This window comes from Panthera tigris, chromosome D2, assembly GCF_018350195.1.
Source record: "Panthera tigris isolate Pti1 chromosome D2, P.tigris_Pti1_mat1.1, whole genome shotgun sequence".
Classification (NCBI taxonomy): domain Eukaryota; kingdom Metazoa; phylum Chordata; class Mammalia; order Carnivora; family Felidae; genus Panthera; species Panthera tigris.
In genome coordinates this window covers 82,277,042-82,296,573 of record NC_056670.1, presented here as the reverse complement: position 1 = coordinate 82,296,573, position 19,532 = coordinate 82,277,042, and the positions used below count along the sequence as shown (strand labels likewise).

Sequence of the window (19,532 nt, the reverse complement as noted above, 5' to 3'; positions counted from 1 at the left end):
AAGCCACACAAACACGGCTTGAGACACAGCCAGCTGAGGAGCGCGTGGGTCGCTTAGTCAGTGAAGCGTCCGACTTCGGCTCAGGTCGTGATCTCACGGACCGTGGGTTCGAGCCCCGTGTCAGGCTCCGTGCTGACAGCTCGGACCCTGGAGCCTGTTTCAGATTCTGTGTCTCCCTCTCTCCCTGCCCCTCCCCTGCCCGTGCTCTGTCTCTCAAAAATAAAACAAACAAAAAAGACAGGGCCAGCTCTCACTGGCGAGAGCAACAAACTGGGGTTCAGAGACTACAAGCAGCTTGTCCCGGGTCCCCCAGCGCCGGAACCAGACCCTCCTTCCCTCTGCAGATCTACTCATCCTTCACTGCCCAGAGGCCTCCAGTGGGCAGCTGGGCAGGGCAGGGCAGGAAGGGTGACGTACTTGCTTCGGGGGCAGACTCTGAAGTGGCACCATAAACCCAGGAATCGAGGTAAAATAATATCCAAATGCAACATTGAAAAAATTTTAAATTCAAAATTGAGGCATGATGTCGAAAACACCAAGCCTTTAAATAATGCCAGGACGGGTGACGGTGGGGTGACAACTCATGGTGTAGCCTGGGACCGTGGGAGAAATCAGTCGGAATGATCTTGTCTTCATTTACTATTTCGTTCGGCATGGATGGCCTGCATTAATTTTGATATTTTGGGGGCGCCTGGGTGGCTCAGTTGGTTAAGCATCCGACTCAGGCTCAGGTCACGATCTTGCAGTTCGTGAGTTTGAGCCCCGTGTCGGGCTCTGTGCAGACAGCACAGAGCCTGGCTGGGATTCTCTCTCTCTCTCTCTCTCTCTCTCTCTCTCTGTCTCCCTTTTTCTCTGCCCCTCCCCCACTCTCTCTGTCTTTCAAAACAAATAAACAAACTTAACACAAAAATTTTTTGATATTTTTGAATAATTGAAATACTATTTATCCCGACTGAGCTGCTCATGCCTGGGGCAGGTGCGTCGCCTGCCTGACCCTACTTCCAGCCCTGCTGCGTTGGAGTCGCCCTCACTTTAGAGATCTCAGCGGAGCCGGCTGGTTCTGACTCACGGTCCTCCTGCTGGCAGAAGGCCGACCCCCACGTCCACGCGGGGAAACACAAGCACAAGGGGAAACAGGACAAGACAGGAGGGGACAAAGTCACACCGCTGCCAACTTGGGTAGTTACTGTGAACGCGGAGAATGAACTTCTCTCGCCAGGCTGACAGATTGCAAAACAATACTGCGTCGAGCTGTCTTTCAAGATGACCTAATTTCCCCAAAATAGAAGACACATTTGGAAACAAAGGGAAGCAAGGCAAAGGCGGGCGAGGCTCATGTTAAAAAAATAAGCAAAGTACCGATGCGACGCTCCGTCACCTCCCGTGCCCTCGCGGGATGCTTCCGTGTGAAAAGCCACGCATCTGCTGGAGTGCCGTCTCTGGATTAAATAGCTACACCGCACGCCGCTGGTTATGCGGCCCGCTGCCCAGAGCCCCTCTTAGAGGCCGGCTTAGAGGCCGGCTGCCCAGACGTGGGCCCTTGTGCCAGGGCCTGGGGGGGGGGGCAGCAGGCTAAGCAAGGCGCGGTCAGCGTCACCGGCCTCTCTTTGGGGCTCAACACTGAGCACACGGCTGCGTGTGACGTGAGCAAGACGCACAGAGCTCACGAGGAACATGGTCAGGGGTAAACACTGAACGGCTAGACCCCAGATGAGTGTCCCCGGTGTCTCTCTTACCTGCCCCCCCCTCCATGTGCCTCCCTCTCTCCCTCCCCCCACCCCCCAAATCTCCGTCTATCCAACAGAGTCACAATTCACAGGACATTGACGAAAACTTGAATCGCACGAGGCGAGGCGTCACGGACGCACCTTCGTGGTTTTTGTGGAGAGCTGGGGGAATCGGCTTGCTCCCGTGGGGACCGTCACAGTTGGTTAAAGCCGTGCTAGTTGGCTGCTGCCGTTGCCAGGTCCGCAGAGGCGATTCGCCCAGAACGGCAGTAGCTGGGTGATGCCCAGGAGAGGCTGGGGCACAGGTCGAACCGAAGCCCGTGGCCCCTCAAGCGGCCCCACGGCTGTTTAAGTCACACCACGAGGGTGGTTCGCAAGAGGGATGTTTCCTTCACCCGCGAGATGCACGAGGTCTCCGAGGCCCGTTAGAAGGGGTGGGGGTGGGGGCTCCACCGCTTTCCACACAGAACTGTCACCCTGCCGCCCGCTCGGGCCCTGGTCTTCCACATCAGGGAGACCGCCGTGTCCCTATCACGCTAGATTTTGGGACTCGGCACTCAGAGTGTCTGTGCTGGAAGGGGCCTTCGGGAGCCTCTCGCTCGACCGTCTCATCTTACGAATGAGCAACGAGGGGCGTGCGTGGACCTCGCAGGAGAAGCCAGGCGTCCAGAAACCCCTCTGGGACAGTGTGGTGACCCACGCGGGTGTATGCGGTCTTTGGGACGATGTGCCCTGAAATGCGGTGCTGCGTTTCCCAGGCCCCGACCCCACGACAAGAACAGCAAGGAACCTCCAAACTCACGTTGAACTCCTCCCGAAAGCGCTTGCAGTCATCCGCCGACCGGACGCGGATCTCCTCCTCCAGGTGTGCCACGGGGATGGGGAAGTACTTCTTGGGCCCGGAGGGGGACCTGCTGAGAAGCATCACTCTTTGCTGCTCTGTGGGACCAGAAGACACATGGGGGCCACTCAGCCAGGTTTCCGGATGGCTGACTCATGAACCGGACGGACCAAGGGCACCCCGGAGGAATGACACAGCCAGAGGGTGGACGGTGCTCTCCGAGCGGGGCCCCGCGCAGCGGAGCGCAGAGGTCTGCCCCCTGCGATAACATCCACACCAGAGGGGCGTCCCTCTGGCCCGTGTGACCTGCTCTCACCAACCACAGTCACCTCATCTTCCAGCTCAGCCCCCAGCCCCTGCTCCCTCCACCAAGGACCCGGGCACTCTCACACTCCAACTCACTTTTCCAGGCTTGAAATAGGGAGAAACGATTGCACGCTAATCAATACGGAAGAATAACTTTGGTTCAGGCGGGAAAGACAGGGAATCGGTTAGGATATGCGTCTCCCTCAGCCCTGTCTCCCTTGTGACAAATAGTCTGCTTGCTGAAACCCCACAAGCTCCAGAAGAAGTAAGAGAAACCCTCCTGGGGGCTCCTGGGTGGCTCAGTCAGTTAAGCATCTGACTTGGACTCAGGTCATGATCTCGCGGTTCGTGGGTTCGAGCCCCGCGTCGGGCTCTGTGCTGACGGCTCAGAGACTGGAGCCTGCTTCGGATTCTGGGTCTCCCTCTCTCTCTGCCCCTCCCCCTCTCAAATAAATAAATGTTTAAAAAAAAGAGAGAGAGAGAGAGAGAAACCATCCCTGCTTTGCAGGGAGCGGGCAGGGAGGCACTGCCGAGGACGGGCCTCAGGAGAGATCCTTCCATCAACTCAGAGTGAGACAAAAGGAGAGATCGCTGGCAGGGGCTTCTCTTCCTGCAACGTGACTGATACTCTTGACAAAGTCCACGTGAACACTCTGCTGTCACTCCTGCAAAGGGCCTGTCCCCACCTGCAGAGCCTTTCTGAAGCCCAGCCAAGAACTCCTCACAGGGCTCGTTCCTCTGAGAGCAGACGCGTCAGAGTGAGTCTGGCTGGGCCTCTGGGCCTCGCCAGCCACACCTTCTTCCCTCCCTTTCAGGGCTGTTGAAACGTGCAGGGAGCGAGCTGGGGCAGGAAGGAGGCGCCCGCAGGCCACAGCAGCACCGAACGAGGTTCTCGGTGACGTTCAGGTCGCGCCAGCACCCCAGGACTGCCCTCCAGCCCCTTGCTAGGTCTTTTGGGGCTGACGTTCTTTTTTATCATCTGGGGGTCGATTCTACAATTCTGTTTGAAGGCTGACCGTACGTTTGCTCCCCCAAACCATGGAACTATTAGGTAGCAAGCTGACTAGAGGAAGTTACAGTCACTGGTGTGAACCAATCATTCTGAAAGTCTCTGCCTCACCGAACTTTCTCAGCCACCTGCACTTGTGGGGAAGAGAAACAGTGTGCCTTGTAAGTAGCATTGAGGCACGGAACTGAGCCCAGAGCCTGAAAGACAAGGCTGGGAATGCCCTCCACGGAGACCTTCCCTGCCGCACACGTTGGTGGATCAGCTCTCTTCCAGCGTCAAGATCCGAAAACGGTGCAAATTTCAGGCGAGCCCTTTAGAGCGTGAACCAGGCTGTCTCATCGTAGGGTGATTTTAAAGGGCTTCCTGAAAACTGTTACACGTCAAAACCCTGTCAACAGGGCAGGATGTGAACAGCGTTTCCAACAAAGCCACAAACGGAAAGTCTCCAATGTCTGTTTCATGGCCGAGGGAAAGGAGAAAAGTTTTGAAATGGTAAAATTCTACCATGGCAAACGCCAGCATTACACCGGGTAAAGGGAGACCCAAGTCTCAAAGGCGAAGGGGTTTAACGTTGCAACTAAGAGGCGGACGACAGCCCCCAGCAAACCCTCCCGGCAGCCGCCCCCCCCCCCCGCCGGCCCCCCGGCCCCGCAGGGTACCTTGTTCTTCCAGGATTCCGTTGGGCACCTTCTTGTCATTGGCGCTGACCACGGCTTTCCTCTGCTTCCTGAACCTTCGAGACACAGACTGGTTAGCCTCGGGCACAGGGAAGGTCCCCGGGACGCGGGGCCCTTGCGCGAGGATACCCACCAGGTGAGCCTGGAGAAGCTCTTTCTGCCGCTCATGGCTGGACCCTGCCACGCCGGCCCCGGGTCGCCAGCCCCGCTCGTCCCCGGCCCCTCCGGTCCCCAGCCCTGCCGCCCTCTGCCTGGGCCCACACCCGCAGTGCGGCCTGGAGGAGATCATTTCCTCATCAGAGCTGGTCGGGGCAAGTCCGCCCGCGCCCCGGGGACACTCCTACCTGAAGAAGTAGGCGGCGAGGAGGAGGGAGACGACTAACAGCAGCAGAGGCAGCAGCAGCCAGGCCAGCAGGGGCTGGGACGCGCGGGGGTCCGGAGGGCCTGCGGGCAGAGCCGGTCCCCATCACGATGGGACTCAGACGAAGGGGAAAAGGGGGTTTGGGCGAGGAAGGAGCCCCAGCACCAGACCACGCTTCCCCGTCGGCAAAGCAGGCCGCCGCCCGGTGCCTTGTGCTCTCACCACGGATGAGATGAGCCGCCGTGACACGGGGGACAGAGCGTGAACTGAGGGGCCGGTGACTTTGACCCTGGTGAGGGCTGAGGGGCAGTGAAGGTGCGACAGGGAGCTCCCTGCCCCCCTCAAGGAACCTGTTTCCCCGGGCCCGGGGCACCGGGGAGGTGGAAGAGGGTGGAGGGTCAGATGCCCTGCTGTTCTGGGGACAGCGTGGGGAGCTGCCAGGGCCACGCAGGAGCTCAGGGCAATGGGGGAGCAGCCTGGCCCGTGGGCTGGGTGGAGGTCTGTGGCCAGGCCACGACCAGGTCCCCTGAAGCTTCGAGCTCCCGATCTTACGGGTCCAGGCTGACTTTCCTCATTCAGAAGGACCCACATCCCTGGACCAGGGGCAGCTGCCTTTGGCTGCCCAGGACCTGCCCAGTAAGCCCAGATTCTGAGGGGGCTCTGACAGGCTGGCTGTTCTGACTTAGCCCCTGCCTCCCCAGACTCCCACTCACCAAAATGCCCCCACTCCCAGGGAGATCTCGAATGCCCCCTCCTCCAGGAAGCCCGCTTGGCTCCCCTTCTGTGGATCCCAGAGAGTCTCTGTATGCCTCCAAGCACAGACCCTACTCTCTCGGAATGAACAGACCCTGGGGGCGACCGCCTTCACTCTGAGTCAGTGGACGTTCCTCAAAGACAACAATGGTCCTCCCATAGCTTTGTGTCTTCCCAAAGCTGAGCCCAGTGGGGGCACCGCGGTCCTGCAGCTTCCCTCCCCTGGCACCCCGTCCTCTTGTATCCTAAAGGTCCCTCCCCACCCCCGTCCAGGTTGTAAGCAAAGCCCCCTCCGGGGCCTCACACTGGCTCTGGCACCTGTCAGTGGCCAAGGCACGTATTTCTAATAAATGCCAGTTTTTACTGATTCGAGTGACCGTCTGATGTAGAGGTGCACTGACTGAGAGACACCTGGTCTGTGATGAGGTGGCCCCGGATGCCAGAAGCCTGGCCAAACGAGACTCCCTCCTTCCAGGCTGAGCCAATGCCTCTCCCATCTGGCCAGGGACCTCCCAAGTCAAGTTGTAGGGCAAAGCCAGGGTGACACCAGGCAGAGCCTCTAAGAGCATGTGCCCCAGTCCCTCTCCCCTGGCCCTACCTGCTGCAGAGCTCCCCTGGGGAGCTGACCCGGCGGGGGGAGGGCGTGGGGTTTTGGGGGGGGGGGAGCTTCCACACTCGCCCACCCACGGAGGCCCCGCCCTGCTCTGCCAGGCCCTTGCAGCAAACTCAAGCCCGCCTGATGGGGAGATGCCTGACCCCGGGGGGCGGCGGGGGCCTGGGTGTTCCACTCCCCGACTGGGGTCCATCCCTGCCCTGCCAAATGCAACCACAGGGCACAGGCGGGTGCCCTTCTCTCGCCCCCCACTTCTGCATTTGCACAGACCTCGGCTGCCCAGGCCAGCGTCCATCTTGGCAGTGACCGAGTGGTGAGCAGCCCGGTCCGAGGGCTGGCTGCACCTGGCTGAGGGTGTGGGCACTACCCGGAGCCTTGACGGGCACCTGGGCCACAGACAGCCCATCTCTGGGGGGCCTCATCAGGAGGCTCCAGGGTCCAGCCTCCAGGCTCAGAGGCTACAGTTACAGATGTGGGCTTTCCTCAGCGTGCTCCTGAGGACCAGGCTGAATGACCCGAGGCCCCAGCGCAGGGCTGTGTGCATGGGCAGAATCCGGACAAATGTCAGCAGCTGCCTCTGTTCTCGGGGTGTGGGGGGGGAGGGGGCAGAGAACAGGTAAGATCACTCAGGGGCCGGCAGGCCTGGCGGGGCTGGGAGAACTGGGGAGTCCGTGCCCCGTCTGCAGGGGCGGCCCCACTGGGGTCAAGCGGAAGGTGGGCCCCCCACACCGTCCAGTTCTCCCGGCTTTGCCAAAAAGAAGAAACTCGTAGCTATTGTAAAACTTATCTGATTTTTAAATTCTGATAAGTAATTCAACCTAAATGCCATTTTGTGAAACAAAATGGTCCAGAATAAAAGCTCCGCGGGCTGGGCCGTGTCCCCTGGGCCAAGTGGAGAGTGAAAACACCGCAACAGCAACAAAAACGGACGCCGTCCTCTATGGGGCCAGCTCTGTGGCTCGGCCTTGCCGCGCGGTCGTCTGTCTTGGCGAGCCTCTGGGTCAGCACACGCAGCCTCTTCGTCCTGCTTAACGGCTGCTTAGACTTCCACTTTCTGAACAACCCGAGATTTCGACGGACATTTAGGTTCTTTCCAGCTATTTTTTTTTTTTTTTCTGTTACTTACGATTTCACATCGTGTATCTTTCTCTCTGGGTATCTTGAAAGTGCTTCCGCAGAAAGCTCCAGAAGGACACTTTGTGCATCAGTGGGCACACACATTAAATCGTCGTAGAAACTGCCAAGTTGCCCCCTGCAAAGTTTCCAGCGTCCGTGCTTACCTAGACTGGATGATGGAGCTGATCCCCCCTGGCTGTGAGCAATCCTTTTAAATTTTGCCAAACAGCTCAATGAAATGATACCACTGCAACCTGCCTTTCCCTACTTTCTACAGAGTAAAGCATCATTTCGTGATTAATAAAACAATCAATTGGATATTTGCACATTGTTTGGTCATATATGCTTGCTTTGCCACTTTCCTACTGGGCTGTTTTTTTCTTATTAATTTTTAGGAAGCCTTCCTGTAATATGGACAACAGCATTTAATTGTACTGTTTGTGAGTATTTACCTCCAGCTCCTGCGTAAAGGAATGTCTCTTGATGATTATTTGATACATTTTGTTCAAGGAACAAACAGGGCTTCCGGTTATTGGCACATTGTGGCAATGTGCTGTGATCCCACCAGATGATCCTTCTTTCAGGGAACAAAGTTCCAAAGGGCACTTCCCGCGGGTCAGGCTCCCGTCTGGAATTCTAGGCCAATGGAGCCCGTCCACCTGCTGTCACCGAGACCTTGAACTGGAGCCAGCGTGGACTTGCCTCCTGGTTGTGTGACCAGCAGCCACTGCCAAAGCCGTGAAGCCCCGGGCAGAAACTGTAACAAGCTGTGAGGGACACATCTGTTCTCAGGGGCACGAGGTCGCTTCCCTGTCCCCGAAAGGAGCGCCTGACACCCACAGCCACCTTACTGGCCAACCGTTTTCTTTCCAAGTGAAGCAAAGAGGCCCAGGGGTGAGGCTGAGTCACCCTGATGGTGCCCTGGGTGCTAGCTAGGGAAACGCCCACGCAGCTCTCTTCTGGCTTCTCCGCTTTGGGGCAAACGATGCTCTGCCCGGTAGAATCGGGACACACTGTCCTCGGTGCAGGTCTGCAGGGTCTCAGGCTGTGGAACAGCACCAGGGACCCAGCACCCAGGGGCCCTGCTTGAGATGAGGACAGTGACACGGGGCACCTGGGTGGCTCAGTTGGTGAAGCATCCAACTTCGGCTCAGGTCATGATCTCGCGGTTTGTGAGTTTGAGCCCCGCACGGGGCTCTGTGCTGGCAGCTCGGAGCCTGGAGCCTGCTTGGGATTCTGTGTCTCCCTCTCTCTCTCTCTGCCCCTCCCCCGCTCCCCCTCTGTGTGTGTCTCTCTCTTTCTCAAAAATAAATAAGTATTTTAAAAAATGTGAAAAACGTACATGAGGACAATAACAAATGCAGCTTCTGTCTGCTAGGGGCTCCTGTCTTTCCTTTTTTGCAGTTCTGGATTTCTCTGGTTGGCAATGTGAGGACAGGGCTGCTCCGGCCGTCCTCTCTGGGGTCTTGCACCAATGACTTGAGCCCTACTTCGCCCTTCTCTTGGGGGCCAAGGGTGCATTTGTAGGTCACGTGTCTGGGCTCAGAAAATCACGTCAGGCCCTTGAGCTGCATGGGGGTTGAGTCCCTGATCCCAGCCCGAATGGGGCACTTCTAATTATCTCACTCAAGCTTTTTCTTCTGGAAGGAAGTTGATAATTTTTGTTTACCCAGCGCCTTGTGATAATCAAGTGTGATGCTGAATGCCAACCTAGCTGAGCCACGGGGTTTCAGATACGTGGTCCAACGCTGCTGTTCTGGGTGTTTCTATGAGGGTGCTGTTAGGATGAGATTCAGCATTTAGATTGGTGGTCTCTGAAAAGATTACACGCCTCCCCATGCTCCACTGTGGGTGGGCCTCACCCAATCAGTCGAAGGCCTGCAGAGACCAAAAAGGCTGGGCCTTTTGTGAGTAACAGGGAATCCTTCCTCCCTCACTGCCTTCCAACTGGGACATCACTCTTTCCGGTTCTGCAGCGGCAGCCTGCCAGCCTTCGAGCTCAAACCGGCTCCCTGGCCCTACGGATTTTGGACTCAACAGCCCTAACAGTCCTGTGACCCTGTTCCTTATAATAAATATAAATACAGACATAGATACAGATACAGATATAAATGAAACTATAAGCACATGTCTTACTGATTCTGTTTCTCTGGAGAACACTAACCGATACACCAAGTAATACCTTATCCGAGATGCCTTGAGTTTTATGCCTGGGAGTCTTGGGGGATGGACAGGGAAGGGACAGGGCAGGCGTGTAGGGACTGGCAACAGGCCGTGATACAGACTCAAGGGACCAGGCCTTGCTGGTTACAGGCTCCTACTAAGCCGGCCAGGGGACAGAGCTGGCAGCCACAGACGGCCTCTGGTCTCCCAGGGAGGCGTGTGGCGTTGCCCAGGGAGTCCGGGCCTAGTCCTTGGGGACCCTGAACTCATCAGTTGGGCACACATCCAAGAAAGAGATACCAAGGGACATTGAAAGGCCGCGTTTCCGGGCTGTAAGCGACTGGCGGGGTGACGGGCCTCCCCCGACACGTTGTCCAGCCATCCACAGCGGTGGCCCACGTGGACGAGCCTCTGTACCCAGCTCGGCGGTCTCGTTCATGCTCACAGCGTGGCGAAAAGGAGGCACTGTTATTACCTCCGACTCACAGATGGGGATACTGAGGCCCGAAGAGGTTCAGGAACTTACTCCAGGTCACCTGGCCAGGTCAGCGGGAGCTGAACAAGGGTCACGTGATTCAAGAGCCCCTGCTCTCTCTGCCGCTTCTCCTCCCCTTCCCGTCAGCTTCGCACGGCCTTTAGTTCAACTCCGTGACGCCAAATCTACATTCTACACAACCCACCCGTTTTAAGCAGAAGATCCAATGATTTTTAGTTAATTCCTAGTTGTGCCACTGCCACCACAATCCAGTTTTAGAATCTTCCCGTCCACCTCTCGTCCACCTGAGGTCACCTGGCCTTTGCCACACTCCCCCCCCCCCCCCCCGCCGCCCCCACCAGCCCGGCCAAGCGCTCAGGTACCTTCTCCTCGGTCACCCTGACTATTCCGGGCATTTCCTATCAACGGAGATCACACAACACGTGGTCTCGCGTCCGGCTTCTTCCACTGAGCGTGTTTCTGGGGTCCGTCCACGCTGTCACGCGGATCTGTTCACTCTTCCCCAGTCTCCACTCTAACTTTCAAACCACGGAAAAGGCAGGAGCACGGAGCGGTGACCCCCACGTATCTGCCACCGACTTTCTGATGGGGACCAGGCAGCTGGGTTGGCCTATGGCCCCGCCTACCTCCTGCTCCCCAGGGGCTCTTTCTCGAGCGGCTCCCCGAGGGAGGGTTGCTTCCGTCAGAAGGACTTCAACATGCATCTCTAGACACGCGTGGACTCTTCTTTTAAAAACATGACTCCAGCCACGGTACCAACATCATGCCTGAAAGGACTCACACTGATTTCTTGACTGGATCAACTGCCATGTCAGTGCCTAACTATCCCCTAGGCACTCGTCCACGTCCCCACTTGTTGAGGATCGCTAGAATCGGCTCCCCACGGCGGGGTCGGGGCTGTGAACCCCTGCTCCCCCGCTTCCCGCCGAAGCCGATACCAACTCTGAGCACGGGGTTGTGTTTGCCGCCCCCCGAATGCTAAGCTTTGTTCTGGTCAAATTCCCAACAACTGGCTCGTGCGGCCAGCCTGCTTTTGAGAGGCGTTCCGTGTTCGATGCTCCTTCTCCTCCCCCAGCGGGGTCATCACCCCCGGTCTTGAGACCCTACCAGGAGGGTGGGGGATGGCAAGGGCAGGTGAGCGGCAGGCAGCTGGGTCCTCACCTGCGGTCGTAGAGGTCAAGTTGCTCTCCGCTGGGGTGGTCTCGTTGCCCTTGAGAGCCTTGGCGAAAGGCAGGCTAACACCTGCCAGGAGGAGCAGACAGAAGGGCTCCATGGCGAACCTGCAGGAAGCAGGGACAGGCTCAGAGTGCTCCCCGCCATGCGCCTGGGGCTGCCCCTCCTCCCCCCTGCCCCAGCCCAGGAGGGAACCTCACATAAAACAGGGCAGTGGGGGGGGGGGGGTGAGGAGGGAGGGGATGACGGTGGGAAGGCTCTGGAGCACTGCTTAGCGAATCTGAGTCCGGGAGAGGGGTCTGTGCACACAGCTGGCACAGTTCACAGCTGTGCCATTTCACTGTAGAACGAGCCAGGTTAGTAACTCCGTGAGCTGCTCCCAGGTTATAAAAGCTCTCGAGGTTCTGGTTAACTTCTTTTTTGGTTTGTTTGGTTTGTGGGGGGAGCGGGGGAGGGGAGGTGAACAAGGATGTGGAGGAACCTGGAGAGGAAAAACCCTGAGCACACAAACAAGGAGATCTAAGATTCTGAGCGGCAGCCTCACAGACACTCAGCGAGGCCCTTGACCCGTTGCTTCTAGGTCGTCGCACGGTCAGGGCACCTGGGTGGCTCTGGTTCTTGATTCTGGCTCAGGTCACCATCTCTCAGTTCGTGAGTTCGAGCCCCGCGTCGGGCTCTGTGCTGACAGCTAGGAGCCTGGAGCCTGCTTCGGATTCTGTGTCTCCCTCTCTCTGCCCCCGCTCTCTCTGCACTCCCTCCCTCTCCCTCTCCGACCCCCTCAAAATAAATAAACTTGAAAGAATAAATTGCCACACGGCAATGATTTGTTCAACATTTGGGGAACGTGGGAACATTCTCTCGTGTCCGCTGTGACACAGGTTAGGGTTTCCATTTGCATCATGAGAGCCCAGGGAAGAGCAGCCCCTGGGGAACAATCTTGGGCTCAGGAGTTAGGCTACCCGGCGTGTGGTCACAGGGCCAGGGGCAGGGGGTTGGGGGTCCAGCCCACCCGCACAGGGTCCACCTCTGCTGTCCCCCTGGCCACAACCCACACCACCGGCCCTTGTTCTGAGTGCCGACCCTCACTGCCTCCCACCTGAGCCTCGGGGCCGGGGGGAGGGCAGGCCCCGGGCCCATGTGTCCCATACTCCGGAGCCCGATGAGCCTTTCAAAGGCCAGCCAAGTCCTCCCGTCCTGAGGAGGCAACCACGAGATTGGAGATGGGCAGGCCAGCCTAGTCAGTGCTCTTCTGAGCCTTGCACTTGGCCTGTTCTCAGGAACTTCCCGCGTGGCTCTGGGGTGACGCCTTGCCTATGACTGTTCTCCTGTCTGCGCTCCCAGGTGAGGCGCTGGGAGGCTCCCTCCCCGCCCAGGAGGGGCCACCTGTAGTTAGCTCATCTCTGAGGAGCCTCTTGGGAATGGAAGGAAGTCTTTACCGGGTGGGTGGGGACATGCACGGAGCAAACCCGGGTTGCCACGTGGCTCAACACGGGAAAAAGCAATCTTTCACCTAGGAGACCTGCAGGGCCACCACGGATCCCTGCCCGGTGCTCTAATTTTGCCAAAATACCTTAGGTCCTCGGAAAATGTGGCAAGGACCTCTCGGGGGTATGGGAGAGTCACCTCAGGGCAAGGCGTGCGGCTTAGTGAGATCTGGTGGTGACCGTGACTGTGGGCTCCCTCCCTCCTGACGCCCCCCTCCGTGGTCCCCTGGGGTGCCTGTCCCCTCAGACGGCACTTTCCTGCAAAAAGCTTCCCCGGGGCACATGGATGGACCGAGGCCCAGAAACACTGGTTCCTTGTAATTAGAGGGGACGCTTGAATGAGCACAAAAAAGTCTAATCGCATTTCAGCAGTCACCACTGCTGAAATGGAACCATTCTGAGCAGACAATTATCCTAGAGCAACCATGATGGCCACAATCAATGCTTCCAACCTCTTTCCTCTTGTTTATTTCCCAAATACATTTTAGATTGTTAAAGTGAGCCACACACACGCGCACGCACGCACACACACAATAGCTTGTATCCCGTGAGCGCCTACCAGTGCTGGGCCCCTTCCTGTGGACACTGCCCCCACGACAACCCTCCAGGACTCAGGATCAGGCCCGAAGCGGGGGCAGAGGGGATGGAAGAGGCGTGAATGGAACCCAGGACCACCCGAGACAAAAGCTCTCAAGCCCTGACGGTCAGCTCTGCATAGGCTGCACCAGACAGAATCTGTTCTTGAACGACGCTTTTACACAGTTGAATATACTGCAGAGTAAGTCACTAGGAAGTATTAACTGGTTTAATACAACTCAGAAATGCACACTTCCTAGTTGAAGCATTTGTCTTGCGATATGCATTCATTCAAGACCCTCCTCTCCAAATGCTCAACGACCTAAGAGAAAGTTGACACTTTCAGGCCGACAAAGGCCATCACATCACCCATCAGACACCCTGGGGGATGGGTAGTGCCCCCTGGAGCAGCAGGTGATTTGCCCGCTGTGGCCAGCAGAGGGCACTAAACTTTGCAGAATTCAAACCCCCTTGAGTCCCTTTATTGCGATACTTCTATTTCCAAGCCAATGACAACTTTCCTGTCCCTGGCGATTCACCCTCGGAGGGTTTGCGCAAGCTACCAATCAGCACAGACACGAATCGGCACAAAATAGTCCTTGAAGTAGTTTAAACCCGTGGTGAATTTTAAGGACTTGTATTGAACCTACCGCATGTTAAGTACTGTGGGCATACAACACGTTGCGTCTCAGAACAGAGATTATCAAAACAGTTTCCAACAAAGCAGCTTTTGTGTTTATTCTTATCAAAAGTCAGCCACCTATCAGTTTGGTTAGCACTGTTTTCTTATTCCACTTGATGCTTTTTTAATACTCTGCTGGGCCACTCTGGAGCAGGCCGACTGTCGGGTCCCGGAGCCGCGAAACTAAATACGATGCGGGTCCTGCCCCAACGCAGATTTGTGGAGCTGGAAGGAAGAGTGGAAACACAGCATCCCCTAGGACCCCCTGTCCGGAGATGAGTGTCCACAGTGCCAAGGAAGGAAGGTGAGTTAGTGATGATTCACTCCCCCCGGGACCGAATCGAGAAGGCCCTTGAATGTCGCGTTAAAGAGTTTGGGTTGGTGTTACAGGCTCGTTTTCCACAAGCAACCTACATTATTAGAGCCACTCAGAGGTATTATAATAAGATGCCAATTCCTGAGCCCAACTCCAGACGTATGAAATCCAAATATATGGAGAGTGAAGGGTGTGGTATAGACAACCTTGGCTGTGAGCAGCGAGCTGCCACTGAAGTTTCCAGAGAGAGTGCCGGAAGCTGGTCTCAAGCCACAAGAGGCACGGCGTAAGCTTGCCTCCCCAGAGTGGTTGGGGGCATGGGCATCCCCTGGGAGCATACTAGGGATGCCGCATCTCAGACACAGCGGGACCTCCTCCTACGCAAGATCTCCAGGCGGCTCCCATGCACATCAAATCTGAGACGTGCTGGTTACACAGCAGAGTAGGAAGGTCTGGACTAAGCCAGGACAATGGGAACGGCAAGGAGGGAGGGATTTGAAAGGGGCTTCAGAGGTAGGATCCGTGTGAATGGTAGTCAGCTGGACGCGGTGTTGACTAGGCCACCAAGGCACTGGGATTTCCATCTTGGGAGATAGAATGCCATGGGGCATCATTCATTAGCTGAGATCTGGAGACTGGGGTCCCCAGTCTGGGGATGGAGTGGATTTTGGCTTGGAGTATACAGCAATAATACAAGCTACCATTTACTGAACTCCCCAGAAGTGTGATAAGCTATCTGAACTTCTGGGATAAGTTACCCTCACCATCCCTCACCGCAATCCTATGAGAGATGCCCTGCTGTCTTCGGAGATGGCCTGTTGACTCTCCGGGTCCCGAGAGCACTCTAGCAGAGTGCCAACAGGAACTGTGTCGAGGACCTGGGGCCACTCTGGGGGTGTGTAGAGGGGCAGAGGCCAGGCCTCGGTGCCCTGCCAAAGGAGGCCACTACCCTTGGGGACAGGAGTAGAGGAGTTGGGCTGGGCGTCTGGCAAATGGCGGCCAGGGAACAGGAGGAGAACAGGAGGCAGGTGCAGGTGGAGACCCTAAGGCAGGAGAGGGATTCTTCTGACCCGTCTACATCCCCCAGACCTTGCTCACATGCTTCCCCTCACCGGATGACCCCTGTCCCCTCTGCCTTGATCCCACCAACCTTTGAGGTCCAGCAAGCCAAAGACACTCTCTCTTCCTGGGATCAGACTGCCCAGAATTGTTCAGAGTCATTTGGACATTGGGTCTCCCAACCAGATGTCGAGCCTCCTGGGGACTGGGGACATCTGCCTCCTCCAAGCTGGCTTCTCCAGCTGACAGGGACCTTCAGGGCTTTTGAGGGTATGGAGTCCTCCCTGAGCCAGTGTCTTTGAGGAAGGGCCACCCTGCTGAGCCTTCCGGTGTTGGGTGTCCCGCAAGGACTGAGCCAGGCTGCCCCCTGCAGCTCCAAGATGGTAGTGTTTTCTTTCTGCAGCTCAAACCCATCACGAGTGGTTCACACGCCTGCTGCTTCTCAATTACAAGACAGACTCCGTTCCCTCACAAAGGAGCAGAGCTAAATATCTGTTCTACCCTTAAAGGAGAGCCCCTGGGATGGGCCACGTGTAATCTCTCATCCAAAACAGGACCTCCGAGAGCAAAAGAGAGGCTGAAACAGTTAAAGCCATATGCTTTCCTACAGTATTTCATTAGTGGTCAGCATTTGGTTTTATTAAAATGGGAACCCACTAAGTAGTTTCTATGCAAAACCTATCTTTAAAAATTAAAAAAAAAAAAAACCCTTTCTAGAAAACAAAACTAACCTACCAGTGCACATTAGAGCCATGGTTTATTTTATAAAAAAACGTTTCTTGTATTGATTATATGAAAATAAAATGAGAACATGAACAGAACACCTACTCTCGGTACATATTCACCTGCTTCAATTGCCTTCTCAGCCTTGTCTGTTCTTTTAAATTTTTTTTAATGTTTATTTATTTTTGAGAGAGAGACAGAGTGTGAGTGGGGGAGGAGCAGAGAGAAAGAGGGAGACACAGAATCCGAAGCAGGCTCCAGGCTCCGAGCTGTCAGCACAGAGACCGACGTGGGGCTCGAACTCACAAACCGTGAGACCACGACCTGAGCTGATGTCTGACACTTAACGGACTGAGCCACCCAGGCACCTCACCTTGTTTGTTCTTAATACATTTCACTTTTAATATATTTTCAATATCCTTAATATTTAAATTTTTTCACGCAATTGTCTGCAAAGTTTTCAAAGGAACATCTTGTGAGCCCTCATCATTCTGTTTGCTTTATTCTTTCCTCGCTTTCATAGAGAAAGATTTTAATGTCTTCCTGTTCATAACCTATGTTTTCAACAGTTGTAATTGTGTAAAACTTTAAAACATTGAGGGGTTTTTATTGGTGGTTGTATTTTCCGGTTGCATTTACTTTTACTAAATATTTCCGACTAATTCAGAACGACAGGCAACCAATACTTGGAGCCTTGTTTATAGAAACATTTGCCGTCTTTGTAGGATACTTAGATTGATTTACTGAGCGACTTTTCGAAGCCCCAAGCATTTCTGAGCTCTGATGGGGCGGGAATAGAACATGCATGTTCCCAAGCTAAGTATTTTTCAAAATTCAACATCAGCTTCATTACATAATATTTCAGTTTAATTCCCCTGCAAGCGTAGCTGTTGCTAAAATCTGACATCTACAGCCTCTATCTTCTCTGCCAGAATATTTACTTGGCGTGGGCGCAATTAAAAATTATCTGTACATCACAATCAAGTCCAAGCGTGGGACGTTTACCACAAACGCCGAGGTCCGCCAGCCCTTATATACTTCTATTATCCCACCAAACAAATGCACGCGTCCTCGGTGTTGAATTCTTTCGTGGCATTTCCGGTGACATTAGCAATCAGGTCAGGTGTTCACCTTTCACAGAAGGAGCCTCCCACTCGTCGTTGGATTCTACGAAGCGGATGAAAAACAACGGCGCCACTACGGGAATTAACTCGTTTTCCGTTTGCAAAGGGCACCGATATAAAACCGGTTATCATCTGACGGGTTGTGAAACGCACCTGCTATTGGGAGCACTGATGGCGATCGCTTCACCTCCCGTAAGTGCGCAATGAGACCTGGAATTGATAATGATCTTGACTCGCTATGAATAGTCATCTGATCTAAATAAACAGCCCTTGCTTCCCAGGGCCGTGTGTAAAGCCCCTTCAATCCATCATCCTGGGGCACAGAGGTCGTTGAGTCACCCTTCAGGGGAAGCGGTTGCTTCTCTTAGAGGCTTTTTTCCCTCTCACGTCTTCTCTGTGGTCAGCGGCACCAGTTCGGACCCCAACACAGAAGGTAAATGCTGATGGATATTTTGTGCAAATTGTAGCCTCATCATCAACTTTCTTGAAAACAGAGACTCAGTGCTTAACATGTGCCCTTTTCCACACTTCATTCCTGACGGACGGGTTTAGGTCAAATTCATAAAGTGTTATTAAAAACTAATTAACACAAAAAGATGTAGATTTATGCCCGACGGTAAATGCCCAAGCAAGTGTCATGAGAGTTCAGACTGTTGTCTACAAGTTTTATGGCAAAACTCTTTTGCCTCTGTTTCCTGCAACTATGTCAAAATCCTGTAATCTCTCATTTTCCCCATGGATCCTGATGACCAGTGGCCCCTGCCATGGCCTGGCCATGACCAGGGGCCATGGCAGGGGCCATGGCAGGGGCCACTGCTCAGCTGGCGGATACCACAGGTGGCCTGCGGGGGGCCTCAGCCTCAACTACTTTTCCCACCACACAGGGGCCAGAAGGAGTTAGCACCCAACCCACTCTTGTCCAAGCTCATGCCTTCTTGTCTAGCCACGTGGTGTCCTCCAAAGGGCAGTGCTGTCCCCACTGGGCTAGGGGAGGGTGGGACAGAGTGGAGAGCATGGCTGCTCATGTTTCAGAGGTGATCGCCCCTAAAGAGAGCCCATCCCTTCCCGTGGGTCCCTTGCCCTAAGATGAGACCCTGGAGAAAGTGCGAGAGCCAAGGGGACAGGCCACCAAGCCCTTCTTGGGCTCCTTCAGTGCAACTTTTCATAACTAAAATTCTCACTTTTAATTGCAATGAGATGGGAAATGTGGAAGAAACGTGAACATGGACAGGATACAGGGACAAGAAGCAAAGAAGCAAAAATAAAAAAGCAAGTAATGAATAATAAGAGGCCGTCGCAGCGAGAGAGGTCACTACGGGAGCCTGGAGAAGACTGTTGAAGGAGCATGCACGGAACGGAGTAGGATGTTGGGAATCAGCCCGGACTCTCCGGGAGTACAATTCTGAGGCCAGTGTCATAAGGATGAGTCCTTGTTCTTCCTTCTCTCACCAAAATACGTGGGGCTCACCCTATCCAACCCCTTCCAACTTCTTTTGTCCTGAAGGTCACAGCTGAGCGGGCTAGTGAACACAACCGTGTTCACACCTGACTGCTGGCTTGACCCCCCCCTCCCCCCCCACCGCATCTGACAGTCACACTCACCGGTCCTTCATGCTCCCCAAAGGCCTGTTCGCCCATCACCCAGAGGAGATGAGTTTTATCAGAGGACCACTGCAGCGACCCATCAGGAAGGTTAATGTGGAGGGGCGCCTGGGTGGCTCCGTCGATTACGCATCTGACGCCGGCTCAGGTCATGATCTTGTGGCTCCTGAGTTCGAGCCCCGCGTGGGGCCCCGTGCTGACAGCTCGGAGCCTGGAGCCTGCTTCGGATTCTGTGTCTCCCTGTCTCTCTGCCCCTCCCCTGTTCGTGCTCTGTCTCCCTGTCTCTCAAAAATAAACGTTAACCAACTTTTTTAAAACACAAAAAATGAAAGGAAGGCCAATATGGAGGGAGAATCCCCGCCCAAAGCACCTGAGCAGGAGAACAGGGGGACCCACACGACAAAGCCCCATCCATCGGACTTTGGGATTCGGCAGTAGTAGCTGAAAGATGGCAATAAAAGTGGGAAACGCGTGGCCCTCTCCCCACCTCTTCTTCTTAATAGAAGAGACACCCACGCTGAGGCTCACCCCCTCCGCCGACCTTCTACTCAGAGGAGTGGACAATGGAGGGGAAGATGGCGGACCCCAGGGGCTGGAACCACCAGGACACTAACACCAGCTGGCGACTGGAGCCACTTGCGGGACGCCAGCCCAGAGGGGTCAGAATCAGAAGGCTGCCTAGGGCGAAGGGGTCTCTTCTCAGGTGAGCAGCCGAACAGTCCAGGGGGTAG

At 55.3% G+C, this 19,532-nt stretch overlaps 1 protein-coding gene across 8 annotated transcripts in view; it reads right to left on the bottom strand.

Moving 5' to 3' along the window:
• Positions 1-19,532, bottom strand: part of PTPRE (protein tyrosine phosphatase receptor type E) — a 162,434-nt gene that overhangs the window by 33,906 nt on the left and 108,996 nt on the right. For 4 of the 8 annotated variants that reach the window (XM_042959885.1, XM_042959883.1, XM_042959882.1 and 1 more), the window contains 4 exons: positions 11,224-11,342; positions 4,905-5,004; positions 4,543-4,616; positions 2,530-2,666 (listed from right to left, as the gene is read on the bottom strand). In XM_042959885.1, coding sequence (XP_042815819.1) covers positions 2,530-2,666; positions 4,543-4,616; positions 4,905-5,004; positions 11,224-11,335 — 423 coding nt within the window. In that variant the 5' untranslated portion in view covers positions 11,336-11,342. Of the gene's footprint in view, positions 1-2,529; positions 2,667-4,542; positions 4,617-4,693; positions 4,859-4,904; positions 5,005-7,855; positions 8,014-11,223; positions 11,343-19,532 lie in introns of those variants that run through there. The other 4 variants (XM_042959889.1, XM_042959887.1, XM_042959886.1 and 1 more) reach the window with 4 other exon arrangements.